The sequence below is a fragment of the Hyla sarda genome, chromosome 1 (genome assembly GCF_029499605.1).
Source record: "Hyla sarda isolate aHylSar1 chromosome 1, aHylSar1.hap1, whole genome shotgun sequence".
NCBI lineage: Eukaryota > Metazoa > Chordata > Amphibia > Anura > Hylidae > Hyla > Hyla sarda.
Window position 1 is genome coordinate 289,471,023 of NC_079189.1, and position 18,142 is coordinate 289,489,164.

An 18,142-nucleotide genomic window follows, 5' to 3' on the forward strand; every position below is an offset into this window, starting at 1 on the left:
GTTTAAAAACCGTACTGCAAGCGCACACGTTTTTTTTTTTTTTTACATGGATGTCAATGGGAAAAGCACATGTATACGGTTCCATACAGGAAACCGTATACAGTTTTTACTTTGCACATGCGCATTTGCATCTTAAAGTCCCCACCCAATACCCCTCCCATTAAAAATTGACAACATTTTCAAAAAGGTATGTTTTTTTTTTTTATAAAAACGGACGGAACCTTATGAACTTTTAAAAACAGTATATACGGTTTAAAAAGGCATTCAGTTTACTTTTTCCCATACGGTTCCATCCGTTTTTTTGCCATACGGTTTTCTTTAGAAAAACTGATTGAAAACAGTATGGCAAAAACGTAGTGTGAACCCAGCCTATGGTTTATTAGGGCAACATTTTTCTTGCTTTACTTCTAGTATAAGCCACTTTTCCTCCCTCCTGGCTTCTGAAAAAGGCAACGTGTAGTAGTCCAATAATAATAGCGCAACTTACTACAACACAGAAGTATTGTATTGTGTAAAAAAAGACATGTTATGAAGTGATCAAATCAAAATCAAAGTCGTACAATATATTATGTGATACATTAAATTGTGTCACAAACAAATACAACTCTTCACACAAACAACAAGCCCTAACATGGCTTTGTCAAAGTGGAGGTGAGAGGGGAGGATGAAAACACAGAAAAAAAGGGGTTAATGTAATTTTTAATGTAAAGTGAAAAACCCATCAGATTAATACTGGTCATTTCTTTTTCTTTTTTTGGTAGGAGTCTTATCCACTTAACCCCTTAAGGACCAGGCCATTTTATACCTTAAGGACCGGAGCGTTTTTTGCAATTCTGACCACTGTCACTTTAAACATTAATAACTCTGGAATACTTTTAGTTATCATTCTGATTCCGAGATTGTTTTTTCGTGACATATTCTACTTTAACTTAGTGGTAAAATTTTATGGTAACTTGCATCCTTTCTTGGTGAAAAATCCCAAAATTTGATGAAAAAAATGAAAATTTAGCATTTTTCTAACTTTGAAGCTCTCTGCTTGTAAGGAAAATGGATATTCAAAATATATTTTTTTTGGGTTCACATATACAATATGTCTACTTTATGTTTGCATCATAAAATTTATGAGTTTTTACTTTTGGAAGACACCATAGGGCTTCAAAGTTCAGTAGCAATTTTGAAATTTTTCACAAAATTTTCAAACTCACTATTTTTCAGGGACCAGTTCAGTTTTGAAGTGGATTTGAAGGGTCTTCATATTAGAAATACCCCATAAAAGACCCCATTATAAAAACTACACCCCCTAAAGTATTCAAAAAAACATTCAGTAAGTGTATTAACCCTTTAGGTGTTTCACAGGAATAGCAGCAAAGTGAAGGAGAAAATTCAAAATCTTCATTTTTTACACTCGCATGTTCTTGTAGACCCAATTTTTGAATTTTTGCAAGGGATAAAAAGGAGAAAATTTTTACTTGTATTTGAAACCCAATTTCTCTCGAGTAAGCACATACCTCATATGTCTATGTTAATTGTTCGGCGGGCGCAGTAGAGGGCTCAGAAGGGAAGGAGCGACAAATGGTTTTTGGGGGGCATGCCGCATTTAGGAAGCCCCTATGGTGCCAGGACAGCAAAAAAAAAACACATGGCATACCATTTTGGAAACTAGACCCCTCAGGGAACGTAACAAGGGGTAAAGAGAACCTTAATACCCTACAGGTGATTCACGACTTTTGCATATGTAAAAAATATATATATTTTTTTTACCTAAAATGCTTGGTTTCCCAAAAATTTTACATTATTAAAAAGGGTAATAGCAGAAAATACCCCCCAAAATTTTAAGTCCAATTTCTCACGATACAGAAAACACCTCGCATGGGGGTGAAAAGTGCTCTGCTGGCGCACTACAGGTCTCAGAAGAGAAGGAGTCACATTTGGCTTTTTGAAAGCAAATTTTGCTCTGGGGGCATGCCGCATTTAGGAAGCCCCTATGGTGCCAGAACAGCAAAAAAAAAACACATGGCATACCATTTTGGAAACTAGACCCCTCGGGGAACGTAACAAGGGGTAATGTGAACCTTAATACCCTACAGGTGTTTCCCGACTTTTGCATATGTAAAAAAAAAAAATTATTTTTTACCTAAAATGCTTGTTTTCCCAAAATGTTTACATTTTTTAAAAGGGTAATAGCGGAAAATACCCCCCAAAATTTGAAGCCCAATTTCTCCCGATTCAGAAAACACCCCATATGGGGGTGAAAAGTGCTCTGCTGGCGCACTACAGGTCTCAGAAGAGAAGGAGTAACATTTGGCTTTTTGAAAGCAAATTTTGCTCTGGGGGCATGCCGCATTTAGGAAGCCCCTATGGTGCCAGAACAGCAAAAAAAAAACACATGGCATACCATTTTGGAAACTAGACCCCTCGGGGAACGTAACAAGGGGTAATGTGAACCTTAATACCGTACAGGTGTTTCACGACTTTTGCATATGTAAAAAAATATATATTTTTTTTACCTAAAATGCTTGGTTTCCCAAAATTTTTACAATTTTAAAAAGGGTAATAGCAGAAAATACCCCCCAAAATTTGAAGCCCAATTTCTCCCGATTCAGAAAACACCCCATATGGGTGTGAAAAGTGCTCTGCTGGCGCACTACAGGTCTCAGAAGAGAAGGAGTCACATTTGGCTTTTTGAAAGCGAATTTTGCTCTGGGGGCATGCCGCATTTAGGAAGCCCCTATGGTGCCAGGACAGCAAAAAAAAAACCACATGGCATACCATTTTGGAAACTAGACCCCTCGGGGAACGTAACAAGGGGTAATTTGAACCTTAATACCCTACAGGTGTTTCACGACTTTTGCATATGTAAAAAAATATATATTTTTTTTACCTAAAATGCTTGTTTTCCCAAAAATTTTACATTTTTTAAAAGGGTAATAGCAGAAAATACCCCCCAAAATTTGAAGCCCAATTTCTCCCGAGTACGGCGATACCCCATATGTGGCCCTTAACTGTTGCCTTGAAATACGACAGGGCTCCAAAGTGAGAGCGCCATGCGCATTTGAGGCCTAAATTAGGGACTTGCATAGGGGTGGACATAGGGGTATTCTACGCCAGTGATTCCCAAACAGGGTGCCTCCAGCTGTTGTAAAACTCCCAGCATGCCTGGACAGTCAACGGCTATCTGGCAATACTGGGAGTAGTTGTTTTGCAACAGCTGGAGGCTCCGTTTTGGAAACAGTGGCGTACCAGACGTTTTTCATTTTTATTGGGGAGGGGGGTTGTATAGGGGTATGTGTATATGTAGTGTTTTTTACTTTTTATTTTATTTTGTGTTAGTGTAGTGTAGTGTTTTTAGGGTACAGTCGCACGGGCGGGGGTTCACAGTAGTTTCTCGCTGGCAGTTTGAGCTACGGCAGAAAATTTGACGCAGCTCAAACTTGCAGCCGGATACTTACTGTAATCCTCCGCCCATGTGAGTGTACCCTGTACGTTCACATTGGGGGGGGGGGGGGGGAACATCCAGCTGTTGCAAAACTACAACTTCCAGCATGTACGGTCTATCAGTGCATGCTGGGAGTTGTAGTTTTGCAACCGCTGGAGGCTCCGTTTTGGAAACAGTGGCGTACCAGACGTTTTTCATTTTTATTGGGGAGGGGGCTGTGTAGGGGTATGTGTATATGTAGTGTTTTTTACTTTTTATTTTATTTTGTGGTAGTGTAGTGTAGTGTTTTTAGGGTACAGTCGCACGGGCGGGGGTTCACAGTAGTTTCTCGCTGGCAGTTTGAGCTGCGGCAGAAATTTTGCCGCACCTCAAACTTGCAGCCGGATACTAACTGTAATCCTCCGCCCATGTGAGTGTACCCTGTACGTTCACATTGGGGGGGGGAACATCCAGCTGTTGCAAAACTACAACTCCCAGCATGTACGGTCTATCAGTGCATGCTGGGAGTTGTAGTTTTGCAACAGCTGGAGGCACACTGGTTGTGAAACACCGAGTTTGGTAACAAACTCAGTGTTTTGCAACCAGTGTGCCTTCAGCTGTTGCAAAAGCTACAACCCCCAGCATGTACGGACAGCGGAAGGGCATGCTGGGTGTTGTAGTTATGCAACAGCTGGAGGCATACTACTTTGGCTGGGGATGCTGGGGATTGTAGTTATGCAACAGCTGGAGACACACTGGTTTGCTACTTAACTCAGTGTGCCTTCAGCTGTTGCAAAACTACAACTCTCAGCAGTCACCGACAGCCAACGGGCATGCTGGGAGTTGTAGTTATGCAACCACCAGATGCACCACTACAACTCCCAGCATGCACTTTAGCTGATTGTGCAAGCTGGGAGTTGTAGTTACACAACAGCTGAAGGTACACTTTTCCATAGAAAGAATGTGCCTCCAGCTGTTGCAAAACTACAAGTCCCAGCATGCCCATAAGGGCATGCTGGGAGTTGTGGTGGTCTGCCTCCTGCTGTTGCATAACTACAGCTCCCAGCATGCCCTTTTTGCATGCTGGGAGCTGTTGCTAAGCAACAGCAGGAGGCTGTCACTCACCTCCAACGATCCTCGCCGCACAGGTCAGTCCCTCGTCGTCTCCGCCGCGGCCGTCGCTCCTGGGGCCCCGATCCCAACAGGGGCGCCGGGGATCAGGGTCCCCAGCACCCGGGGTGCACGTCCCGCACCCGCTCACGTCCTCCGGAAGAGGGGCGGAGCGGGTTGCGGGAGTGACACCCGCAGCAGGCGCCCTGATTGGTCGGCCGGTAATCCGGCCGACGAATCAGGGCGATCGTGAGGTGGCACCAGTGCCACCTCACCCCTGCAGACTCTGGCTGTTCGGGGCCGTCTCTGACTGGAGACCCGACTGTCACTGGAGACCCGATTGACCCGGAATCCGCCGCAGATCGCTGGACTGAATTGTCCAGCGATCTGCGGCCATCGCCGACATGGGGGGTCATAATGACCCCCCTGGGCGATATGCCCCGATGCCTGCTGAACGATTTCAGCAGGCATCGGGGACCGGCTCCGCTCCAGATGGTTGCGGGGGGCCGGTAAAAGACATGACGTTCTCATACGTCATGTGTCCTTAAGGACTCGGAAATGGAGACGTATGAGAACGTCATGTGTCCTTAAGGGGTTAAGGGCATGGAAAACTTTTTTTTTTTTTTTTTAAATCATTGGAGCTAAAAAGTTAAGCAGATTTGTAAATTACTTCTATTAAAATTTTTTTTATTTTTTTCGGTACTTATCAGCTGCTGTATGCTCTAGAGGAAGTTGTATATTTCTTTTCTGTCTGTCCACAGTGCTCTCTGCTGACACCTTGGTCCATGTCAGGAACTGTCCAAAGTAGGAACAAATCCCCATAGTCATTTACAAATCTGTTTTACTTTCTTGCACTAGTTGATTAGAAAAAATAGCTTTTTACTGGAGTACCCCTTTACAGACATATATGCGTTTTCGTTTTTCCTCCTCCCTTTTAAAATCCATAACTTTTTTTCCCCACCTACAGATCCCTATAAGGGCTTGTTTTTTTATGCAACTAATTGTACTTTCTAATAAGGTCTTTCATTCTACCATAAAAATGTACTGCAGAACCCAAATTTTTTTTTATTTGTGAGCCGAAAATTGGTATGCATAAAATTGTAATTTTCTGACCCCATAACTTTATTTTTCCGGCATACAGGGATGTTTTGTACCGTGATCTGTATTTTTTTCGGTGCCATTTCTGTTTAAGTGGGACTTTTGAATCGTTTTTCATAAATTTTTTCTGATATATGATGTGATAAAAAAAATCTGTATTTTTGGAGTTTGGTATTTTTAACATTAACGCCGTATACTGTTCAGGCTCATAAACATAATATTTTAGTAGTTTGGACAATTATGCATATGATGATACCAAATATGTTTCTTTTTTAATTATTTTACTTTTTTGTCAAATCGGATAATAAGGGTAATTTGACTTTTTATTAGGGGAGGGAGTTTTAAATAATTTTACAAACTTTACACTTTTTAAATCCCCATCTGGGACTTTTATATGCAATCATTAGATTGCATTCACTGTATAATGGCATAGCATTACACAGTATGATCGGCGTGGCTGGCTAAGCCCAAGCTATATCATTGGATCAGCGATCGGTGGCAGGTAAGGGGACCCTCCTCCCATATTGGTGGGCTTCACTAAAGTACCGGCAACTTTCATTTTCACTATAGACGCTGTAGTGGCTGCAGGCAGCGTCAATAGAGGCTAAGAGCCCCTAGTGACTTTATATCTTAGTAGGTGTAAGGACACCTGCGGTGGTGCTAAGCCACAGGTGTTCTAGTGCGTCCTGTCAGCAACTTTCACAGTAGAGTGCACCCTGGTAGGAAACCACTTGTCTATGGACTTGGTGGGCCAGATCAGATGATATTGAAGGCCTTATATGGCCCTTGGGTTTCCCACCCCTAGTATAAAACAAAAAAAGTTACATATATATAAAAACATGTTGACATAGGTAAGGTTATTTTCCATGCATTATATAATCTACTTCTAAATAAGTACGTTTCTAAATAACACCATTAGATAAAGAGCAAGTATAATCACCATGCATATGAAGTATACCAAGGCCAATCTTAGTAATATTACCATTATGCAAGGAAAAAATAATACCATAACAACTCAGAACTAATAACAACTCAGAATTGATGGAAGTCTTCCTACAAATATTGGGCTTATTCAGCACCCGTCACTACATTTACTGCACTACAGAACTGTCTACTTTTTATGACAGTTTATGGGAGAAAACAACTGGTTGAAAACGCGTCACACCTACAGCATGCTAGATTACTGTCACAGTCTGGGAGGCAGAGCATAACATTGTTTTAGGGACCCTGCGGCTCCTGTTCACTACTGGCCAGTGTGAATTCCATGGTAAGCATGTCCTATGGATCTCTTTACAATTTAACACAGACACTTAGACAGGAAACTGGCATGGAGTGATTAGGGTGACCATGTACATCCTCCATCTGAAGGAGGCATCAAAAGGGCAGAAGCTTAAGTATTTAAGAAAACAGTCATGTCTGGGAGCAGACAAGATGGAGGTTAAATATCTCACACAAGCGTGTACACCCCTCACATTTTTACACTTGTGTAAATATTTAATTCTATCTTTTCATGTGGCACACTGAAGAATTACATTCTACTACAGTGTAAAGTAGTAAGTGCAAATCCTGTATAACAGTGTTTAATGTTGTTTCCTCTCAAAATAACTCAACACGCAGCCAATAATGTCTAAACCTTGGCAACAAAAGTGAGTACTGTACACCCCTAAGTGGAAATGTACATATTGGGCCCAATAAGCTATTTTCCTTCTCCAGTGTCATGTGACTCATTAGTGTTACAAGGTCTCAGGTATGTATAGTGTTATCACTCTCAAAGTCTCTAATACTGGTCACTGGAAGTTCAACATGACACCTCATGGCAAAGAATTCTGTGGAAAAAAAAAAGAATTGGTACTTTACATAAAGACAGCCTAGGCTATAAGAGGATTGTCAAGACCCTGAAACTGGTGGGAAGACCATACAGCAGGTTCACAAGGTAGGTTCCACTAAGAACAGGCCTCGCCATGATCGACAAAAGAAGTTGAATGTATGTGCTCAGTGTTATATTCAGAGGTTGTCTTTGGGAAATAGACTAATGAGTGCTGCCAGCATTGCTTCAGAGGTTGAAGGGGTGGGGTGGGGGTGGGGGTTTAGTCTGTCAGTGCTCAGACCATATGCCGCACACTGTATTAACTTGTTCTGCATGGCTATTGTCCCGGAAGAAAGCCTCTTCTTAAGATGATGCACAAGAACCTGTGGTCCTGTAGTTCAACGAGACCCAGATAAACTTATTTGGTTTATGTTAATGGTGGATTGTCATGTTCTGGGACTACATGAGTGCTGCTGGCATTGAGGAGTTACAGTTCATTGAGGGAACCTAGAAAACTAGCATGTACTGTGACATACTGAAGCAGAGCACAATCCCCTCCCTTTGAAGACTGGGATGCACGGCAGTATCCAAAATGATAGCGGCCGAACACACCTCCAAGATCACCTCTTCATCTCCAAGATGAAGCTGAGGGTACAGGTAAGGACTGGCCAAGCATGTCTCCAGACTTAAACCCTATCTGTGGGGCATCCTCATATGAAAGGTGGGGGAAAGTACAGGTCTCTAACATCCACCAGCTCTGTGATGTTGTCATGGAGGGGTGGAAGAGGACTCCAATGGCAACCTGTGGATCTCCAAGGCTAAAGGGGTACACCAGTGCTAAACATCTTATCCCCATGATCTTTCCTGCTGTCACGCCCCCTCTCATAGACTTGCATTAAGGGGGCGGGGTGTGATGTCACAAGGGGGTAGAGCCGTGATGTCACGATACTCCGTCCCCTGCATAGCCCGTCATCAGCCACAGAGCCATCCTTGCTCTGTGCAGCTGAAAAATGGGGGTGGCGGTAGGAGAGATTGCAGGGGTCTCCAGCGGTGGGATCCCCACAATCTAACATCTTATCCTCTATCCTTTTGATGGGGATAAGATATTTAGCACCGGAGTACCCCTTTAACTCCACTTTAGGTTAACAGTTTCCCCACATTAAGTAGCATAGTTTCCCCACATTAGGTAGCACAGTTTCTCCACATTAGGTTAACAGTTTCCCCACATTAAGTAGCATAGTTTCCCCACATTAGGTAGCACAGTTTCTTCACATTAAGTAGCATAGTTTCCCTACATTAGGTAGCAGTTTCCCCACATAAGGTATTAGGTAGCGCAGTTTGCCAACATCAGATAGCAGTTTCCCCTCATTAGGTAGTGCAGTTTTCCCACATTAGGTAGCATAATTCCCCCACATTAGGTAGCACAGTTTTCCCACATTAGGTAGCATAGTTTCCCCACATTAGGTAGCAGTTTCCCCACATTAAGTAGCAGTTTCCCCAACTTAGGTAGTATAGTTTCCCCACATTAGGTAGCAGTTTTCCCACATTAGGTAGCAGTTTCCTCACATTAGGTAACATAGATTCCCCACATGAGGTAGCCATTTCCCCACATTAGGCATCAGTTTCCCCACATATGGTAGCATAGTTTCCCCACATTAGGTAGCAGTTTCCCCACATTAGGTAGCAGTTTCCCAACATTAGGTAGCATAGTTTCCCCACATTAGGAAGCAGTTTTCCCACATTAGGCAGCAGTTTCCTCACATTAGGTAGCATAGATTCCACACATGAGGTAGCCGTTTCCCCACATTAGGTGGCAGTTTCCCCACATTTGGTAGCATAGTTTCCCCACATTAGGTAGCAGTTTCCCTACATTAGGTTGCATAGTTTCCCCAACTTAGGTAGCAGTTTCCTCAATTAGGAAGCATAGTTTCCCCCATTAGGTAGCATAGTTTCCCCACATTAGGTAGCAGTTTTCCCACATTAGGCAGCAGTTTCCTCACATTAGTTAGCATAGATTCCCCACATGAGGTAGCCGTTTCCCCACATTAGGCAGCAGTTTCCCCACAGTTGGTAGCATAGTTTCTCCCCATTAGGTAGCATAGTTTTGCCCTATTAGGTAGCATAGTTTCCCCCCATTAGGTAGCAGTTTCGACACATTAGGTAGCAGTTTCCCAACATTAGGTAGCACTGATTCCCCACATTAGGTAGCAGTTTCCCCACATTAGACAGCAGTTTCCAGTTTCCTCACATTAGGTAGCATAGATTCCCCACATGAGGTAGCAGTTTCCCCACATTAGGTAGCAAAGTCCCCCCCCCCCGACACAGACAGACACACACACACAGACAGGCAGGAACACTCACAGACACAGTCACCTGGTAGTGCTTCTTTCCTTCGTTGACGGCCTGACGAGTGATGTCACTGATGTCATTGCGCGGATCGGTGGAGAAACATCACTTGTGCGACATCCCTCGGCAGACCCGGGTCGGTCGGCAGGCTCACTGTCTTAAAGTGGCCACTTTACAACAGTGAGCAGTGGTGGCGCCGAGACCTGGGGCTATTGGGGTTACACCCGGGGCTATAGCCTTGTTAGCCCCCCCTGGTTAAGCCCATGCTAACAGCACCCTGCTGTGTGTTTCCTGCAAGGATCCTTCCCTCTCCCTCACAGCCACCCTGCTGTCTTTTGGGGAGAGTTCAGTCAGTGCTTCCTGGTCTAGCTAAATAAGCTCCCTCCCTGCTAATCAGCGACCAGGTGAGGGATTCTGCTAGTCCAGCTAAAGAACAGCACCCTTTACTGCCTCAGTGTCATATATATATATATATATATATATATATATATAGTGGTTGAATTGCTTATGTGTACCCTCAAATAGTTTTATAAAGAATATGACAAAAAAAACAAACCAACCCACATATGGCTCTTTCATCAGGAAATGTTAAGTAAATTTGCAATGAAATGTGCTATTATGTGCCAAATGTGCAAAGGTAGTAAAACAAAAATAAATATACATATTTGATATTGTCATAGTCGTACTGCAATTTACATTCAAGTAAAGTTTAATGTTGCTTGATCTTTTTATAAAAGTAGGTAACAGAAAACAGGATTCTCCAATTGACCTCTGGAGTTTGGGCAGCTTGGGGTCCTTGGACTAGCTGCTCCAGTTCATGTGGAGAGGGAGTGACACTAAGAACCCGCAATTGCCAAAGGTAAACAGAAATTTCTTTTAAACCTCTTCATGACCCAGCATTTTTTTTTTTTTGGCTCACATTTTTTTTTTTGCCTCCTCACATTTTAAGACACATATCTTTTTAATGTTTCCACTGACAATGTTGTATTATGGCTCATCTTTTGCCAGCACACACTTTATTTTATCATATAATGTATTATAGAGCCAGAAAAAAATATATATGTGAGGCAAAATTTAATTAAAATATGGAATTGTGCCATTTTTCGGAGTTCACAATACAGTAAATCTGACATGCTAACTTTATTCTATGGGTCAGTACAGTGGTGGCCCAGTACGGGATGGTGTTTCCCCGTACCTTCCTGCCCTGTCAGGCAGTGTCCCTCCGTGTCCCCAGGGCCCCATACAGTTGTATCCCCCATGTATATAAGTTGTATATTTTATTGTGTATTGTAGCTTTAATAAATTTACCATGTGATTGTTACCCAGGTGGTACTAGTGACCGGCTGACCCCAAAGGTGACCGATGGGCTCCCTGCTGGTGTCCCCCTTATAAGCCCTGGGTGGAGCTAGCTTCTTGCTCTTGCTCCTGAGATCCAGTGCAGTCAAGGCAACACAGAGTGTGTGTCCAGAGCATTGTAGGCCTCAAGTCAAGTGCTGCAGCCACAAGTCAAGTGTACAATAAGCTAAAGTTTTAGCCCTGTCAGTCAAGTCAAGTATGTTGTCTATCCAGTGTGGCCTGCACTAAATTTTCCTGTCCACTACAAGTCCCAGCAATCCTGAGAGGTCTCTGTGTCACTGGTCACCTCCTTGGGCCCTGGCTGTACTGCATAGACTGTAACAACTGTCTACCCTCAGTAAAGCTACCATTGTTCCATAACTTGGCATCGGTGTCTTCATTTCCCCCGTGCCTAGCCCAGGATCCAGTGGTATACCTTTGTGTGGTTAAGGCTAAACCACGTCCTGGCGTCAAGAACACAAGGGGTTAATACAATCTGCCCATAGGGCAACAACATTTGCCCTGCACCACACACCCTGCCATTACCACAGTACAATTCCAATAATACCAACCTTGTATGATTTTTTTGTTCCTTGTTTTATGGTAAAAAAAAATAGAAAACTTGAAAAAGAAATAAAAAGTTTGTTCAATGCCATGTTCTGACCTTTATAACTTTTTTTATTTTTACACCTACAGAGCTGTGTTAGTGTTTATTTCTTGCACAATGAGCTGTAGTTTTTAACAGTACCATATGTCATTTAATGTTTAAATGCTGTAATCTGTATAGATCATATAATTTAACCAATTAAATGACAGACATTGGAGCAATATTCGATGTCCGTCATTACCGGCAGATATCAGCTGCTGATAGCAGTGGGCATCTCCTCGTTATAGCTCGGACCATAGTCGCTGGGCTGCGTCATGTCCACTCACTGGACCCATGGAGTACATGTATGTCATGGGTTGGAAAGGGGTTAAAACAACAGTTACACTCCTAACAGTGCTTGTAAATGCTAGCATGAAAGTGATCACCACAAATTTAGACCTGTTTAGATTATACCCTTAAAGGGGTACTCTAGTGGAAAAAATTTTTGGGAAACTGTCCAGAGCAGGAGAAGTTTGCTATGGGGATTTGCTTCTACTCCGGACAGTTCCTGACATGGTTAGAGGTGTCAGCAGAGAGCACTGTGATCAGACTGGAAAGAACTACACAACTGTGTGAGCTGTGAACTGACAGCAGCAACAAAGAGAGGTAATCAGGGAAGATGAGACAACCCCTTTCATATTCATATCATTTGCATCATCATTCAATCATCCTTTTGATGGCCATTGTCTAGTTTAATTTCCCTGTTAGGCATTGTGTATTGCTGTCTCCACCTGGTCCTGATTGGAGTGGTATTTGTGCAATACTGTTCAACTTTTGGGGACTTCGAACTTCAGAAATCACTGTGAAACTTTTCGCACCCTGATAACCATGACCAAAACACTACCCACTGTTTTTGCCAGTGAAAAATCCATTTACGCTGGTGAAAGTCGCTTCATAAATGGATTTACCATTGTGTGCCTCAACTTCGGGAAAAAATACACCTACTGGCACATTCATAAATGACTCCCACAATGTATAATCAGACCACACCTGTAATTATTTACATAAGTGCTTGCTGAGTTTTGTAGCAATTTAACATTTCTATCTGGATGCATTTTTCTTGTCAATGAGTGAGAAATTTTGAAAATATATAAGACATTTATCTTAAGATTGATACTGATTTCTTCTTTAACAGGGATAATATAGCGGTAGCATGTGCAGGAGTACAGCGGCAGTATAAGTCATGCCAGCCTAAGGTAGGTTTCGGGGTTACAGGTTTCATAATTTCACCCTAAATGCCATATATACAGTGGGGATCAAAAGTTTGGGCACCCCAGGTAAAAATTTGTATTAATGTGCATAAAGAAGCCAAGGAAAGATGGAAAAATCTCCAAAAGGCATCAAATTACAGATTAGACATTCTTATAATATGTCAACAAAAGTTAGATTTTATTTCCATCATTTACACTTTCAAAATAACAGAAAACAAAAAAATGGTGTCTGCAAAAGTTTGGGCACCCTGCAGAGTTAACCCCTTAAGGACGCTGGGTTTTTCAGTTTTTAAACTTTTGTTTTTTCTTCCTCACCTTTTAAAAATCATAACCCTTTCATATTATGGCTTATTTTTTTGCATCACCAATTCTACTTTGCAGTGACATCAGTCATATTACCCAAACATTCACGGCAAAACGAAAAAAAAAATCATTGTGCGACAAAATCGAAGAAAAAAAACCATTTTGTAAATTTGAGTGCTTCTGTTTCTACGCAGTTCATATTTCAGTAAAAATGACACCTTCTCATTATTCTGTAGGTCCATACGGTTAAAATGATACCCTACTTATATAGGTTTGATTTTGTTGTACTTCTGGAAAAAATCATAACTACATACAGGAAAATTTATACGTTTAAAAATGTCCTTTTCTGACCCCTATAACTTTTTTATTTTTCCACGCACAGGGCGGTATGAGGAGGCATTTTTTGCGCCGTGATCTGAAGTTTTTATTGGTACCATTTTTGTTTTGATCAGACTTTTTGATCACTTTTTATTCATTTTTTAATGGTATAAAAAGTGACCACAAATACGCTTTTTTGGACTTTGGAATTTTTTTACGTGTATGCCATTGACCTTTATTAACCTTTTTTTAAACTTTTTTTTTGCAGTGTTATAGGTCCCATAGGGACCTATAACTCTGCACACACTGATCTCTCATGCTGATCACTGGCGTGTATTAACACGCCTGTGATCAGTGTTATCGGCGCTTGACTGCTCCTGCCTGGATCTCAGGCACGAAGCAGTCATTCGTCGATCGGACACCGAGGAGGCAGGTAAGGGCCCTCCCAGTGTCCTGTAAGCTGTCGGGCAGCCGGGTTACTTTCAATTTCACTTCAGACACGGCGGTCAGCTTTGATCGCCGCGTCTGAAGGGTTAATACAGGGCATCACCGCGATCGGTGATGTCCTGTATTAGCCATGGGTCCCGGCCGTTGATAGCCGCCAGCATCGACCTGATATTCCCCAGGGACACCGCGTGACCCCGCGGCATATCGCGGGAGCCGGCGGAGGACATACATATACGTTGTCACGATGCCGGCTGGCAGGAGGTGGATCCTCTGTGCCAGAGAGGGATGGCGAGGACCGTGCTAGTGGACCGGTTCTAAGACACTACTGGTTTTCACCAGAGCCCGCCGCAAAGCGGGATGGTCTTGCTGCGGCGGTAGTGACCAGGTCGTATCCACTAGCAACGGCTCACCTCTCTGGCTGCTGAAGATAGGCGAGGTACAAGGGAGTAGGCAGAAGCAAGGTCGGACGTAGCAGAAGGTCGGGGGCAGGCGGCAAGGTTCGTAGTCAGGGGAGATAGCAGAAGTTCAGGTACACAGGCTTTACACACACAAAACGCTTTCACTAGGCACAAGGGCAACAAGATCCGGCAAGGAAGTGCATGGGAGGAGGTTAGATATAGTCAGGGACCAGGTGGAAGCCAATTAAGCTAATTGGGCCAGGCACCAATCATTGGTGCACTGGCCCTTTAAGTCTCAGGGAGCTGGCGCGCGCGCGCCCTAGAGAGCGGAGCCGCGCGCGCCAGCACATGACAGCAGGGGACGGGAACGGGTAAGTGACCTGGGATGCGATTCGCGAGCGGGCGCGTCCCGCTGTGCGAATCGCATCCCCAACGGCCATGACAGAGCAGCGCTCCCGGTCAGCGGGACTGACCGGGGAGCTGCAGGGAGAAAGACGCCGTGAGCGCTCCGGGGAGGAGCGGGGGCCCGGAGCGCTAGGCGTAACAGTACCCCCCCCCTTAGGTCTCCCCTTCTCTTTGTCCGGTGACTGCCTCCCCTGGGATGAGGACACCGGGAAAGGATGGAGGGATTCCTCAACGGCAGGCAGAACAGCAGGAGTAGGAATGGGGAGAGAGGGCAGAGGGCGAGACCTGGCACGGGGCAGTGTGACACCAGGACGAGGGTCATGAGGGGACACAGAGGCTTGCCTGATGGGACTGGGAGGGGGGGAGAGGCATTTCCTGTGGCAGGCAGAGACCTTAATGACCTTAAGGGGACCGGATACAGGAGGAACCACAGGATCACGGCAGGGAGTACTGGGAACCGGTTGAAGGCAGTCCTTGGAACAAGAGGGACCCCAACTCTTGATCTCCCCAGTGGACCAATCCAGGGTTGGGGAATGGTGTTGAAGCCAGGGTAGTCCAAGGAGAACTTCAGAAGTGCAATTAGGAAGGACAAAAAATACAATTTCCTCGTGATGAGGTCCGATGCACATTAGGAGGGGTTCCGTGCGGTAACGCACGGTGCAATCCAACCTGGCTCCGTTGACCGCGGAAATGTGGAGTGGCTTGGCAAGACGGGTCACCGGAATGCGGAATTTATTCACTAAGGACTCCCGAATAAAATTCCCAGAAGCTCCAGAGTCCAGGCAGGCCACGGCTGAGAGGGGAGAGCTGGCTGAAGTAGAAATCCGAACAGGCACCGTGAGACGTGGAGAAGCCGACTTAGCATCAAGAGACGCCACACCCACGAGAGCTGGGTGCGAGCGTGCGTTTCCCAGACGTGGAGGACGGATTGGGCAATCCACCAAAAAATGTTCAGTACTGGCACAGTACAGACAAAGATTCTCTTCCTTACGGCGATTCCTCTCTTCCAGGGTCAGGCGAGACCGATCCACTTGCATGGCCTCCTCGGCGGGAGGCCTAGGCGCAGATTGCAGTGGAGACTGTGGGAGAGGTGTCCAGAGATCAAAGTCTTTTTCCTGGCGGAGTTCTTGATGCCTCTCAGAAAAACGCATGTCAATGCGAGTGGCTAGATGAATGAGTTCATGCAGGTTAGCAGGAGTCTCTCGTGCGGCCAGAACATCTTTAATGTTGCTGGATAGGCCTTTTTTAAAGGTCGCGCAGAGAGCCTCATTATTCCAGGATAGTTCAGAAGCAAGAGTACGGAATTGTATGGCGTACTCGCCAACGGAAGAATTACCCTGGACCAGGTTCAGCAGGGCAGTCTCAGCAGAAGAGGCTCGGGCAGGTTCCTCAAAGACACTTCGAATTTCCGAGAAGAAGGAGTGTACAGAGGCAGTGACGGGGTCATTGCGGTCCCAGAGCGGTGTGGCCCATGACAGAGCTTTTCCAGACAGAAGGCTGACTACGAAAGCCACCTTAGACCTTTCAGTAGGAAACTGGTCCGACATCATCTCCAAGTGCAGAGAACATTGCGAAAGGAAGCCACGGCAAAACTTAGAGTCCCCATTAAATTTGTCCGGCAAGGACAGGCGGAGGCTAGGAGGGGCCACTCGCTGCGGAAGGGGTGCAGGAGCTGGCGGAGGAGATGATTGCTGCTGAAGTTGCGACACAATGGTGAATACTTCCGACAGCTGGTGGGTTAGATGGGCGATCTGTCGGGATTGCTGGGCGACCACCGTGGTGATATCAGAGATGTAAGGCAGAGGGACGTCAGCGGGATCCATGGCCGGATCTACTGTCACGATGCCGGCTGGCAGGAGGTGGATCCTCTGTGCCAGAGAGGGATGGCGAGGACCGTGCTAGTGGACCGGTTCTAAGACACTACTGGTTTTCACCAGAGCCCGCCGCAAAGCGGGATGGTCTTGCTGCGGCGGTAGTGACCAGGTCGTATCCACTAGCAACGGCTCACCTCTCTGGCTGCTGAAGATAGGCGAGGTACAAGGGAGTAGGCAGAAGCAAGGTCGGACGTAGCAGAAGGTCGGGGGCAGGCGGCAAGGTTCGTAGTCAGGGGAGATAGCAGAAGTTCAGGTACACAGGCTTTACACACACAAAACGCTTTCACTAGGCACAAGGGCAACAAGATCCGGCAAGGAAGTGCATGGGAGGAGGTTAGATATAGTCAGGGACCAGGTGGAAGCCAATTAAGCTAATTGGGCCAGGCACCAATCATTGGTGCACTGGCCCTTTAAGTCTCAGGGAGCTGGCGCGCGCGCGCCCTAGAGAGCGGAGCCGCGCGCGCCAGCACATGACAGCAGGGGACGGGAACGGGTAAGTGACCTGGGATGCGATTCGCGAGCGGGCGCGTCCCGCTGTGCGAATCGCATCCCCAACGGCCATGACAGAGCAGCGCTCCCGGTCAGCGGGACTGACCGGGGAGCTGCAGGGAGAAAGACGCCGTGAGCGCTCCGGGGAGGAGCGGGGGCCCGGAGCGCTAGGCGTAACATACGTCCTTTGTCGTTAAGGGGTTAATATCTTGTACTGCCCGTCTTTGGCAAGTATCACAGTTTGTAAACGCTTTTTGTAGCCAGCCAAGAGTCTTTCAATTCTTGTCTGAGGTATCTTTGCCCATTCTTCCTCACAAAAGTCTTCCAGTTCTTTGAGATTTCTGGGCTGTCTGTCAAGCACTGCTCTTTTAAGGTCTATCCATAGATTTTCAATTATGTTGAGGTCAGAAGATTGTGAAGGCCATGGCAAAACCTTCAGTTTACGCCTCTTGATGTAATCTCCTGTGGATTTCGAGATGTGTTTAGGTTCATTATCCATTTGTAGAAGCCATCCTCTCTTTAACTTCAGCTTTTTCACAGATGGCATCAAGTTTGCATCCAAAATTTGCTGAAATGTTATTGAATCCATTTTTCCTTCTACTCGTGAGATGTTCCCTGTGCCACTGGCTGCAATACAACCCCAATGCATGATTGATCAACCCCCATGCTTAACAGTTGGACAGAGGTTCTTTTCATTAAATTCTCCAAACGTACCTTTGCTCATTCCGGCCAAAAACTTCAAGTTTAACCTCATTGGTCCACAGAACTTGTTTCTAAAATGCATCAGGCTTGTCTATATGTTCATTTGCAAAGTTCAAATGCTGATTTTTGTGGTGAGGACGTAGAAGAAGTTTTCTTCTGATGACTCTTGCATGAAGACCATATTTGTACAAGTATCTCTTTATAGTGGAATAGTGTACCACAACTCCAGTGTCTACCA

At 45.0% G+C, this 18,142-nt stretch overlaps 1 protein-coding gene across 5 annotated transcripts in view; it reads left to right on the forward strand.

The window, feature by feature from the left end:
• The window catches only part of ADAMTSL5 (ADAMTS like 5), a 123,065-nt gene that overhangs the window by 20,077 nt on the left and 84,846 nt on the right, over positions 1 to 18,142 (forward strand). For all 5 annotated transcript variants that reach the window (XM_056516561.1, XM_056516552.1, XM_056516570.1 and 2 more), the window contains exons 3-4: positions 10,517 to 10,635; positions 12,893 to 12,953. In XM_056516561.1, the coding sequence (XP_056372536.1) occupies positions 10,517 to 10,635; positions 12,893 to 12,953 (180 nt within the window). The remainder of the gene's footprint in view (positions 1 to 10,516; positions 10,636 to 12,892; positions 12,954 to 18,142) is intronic.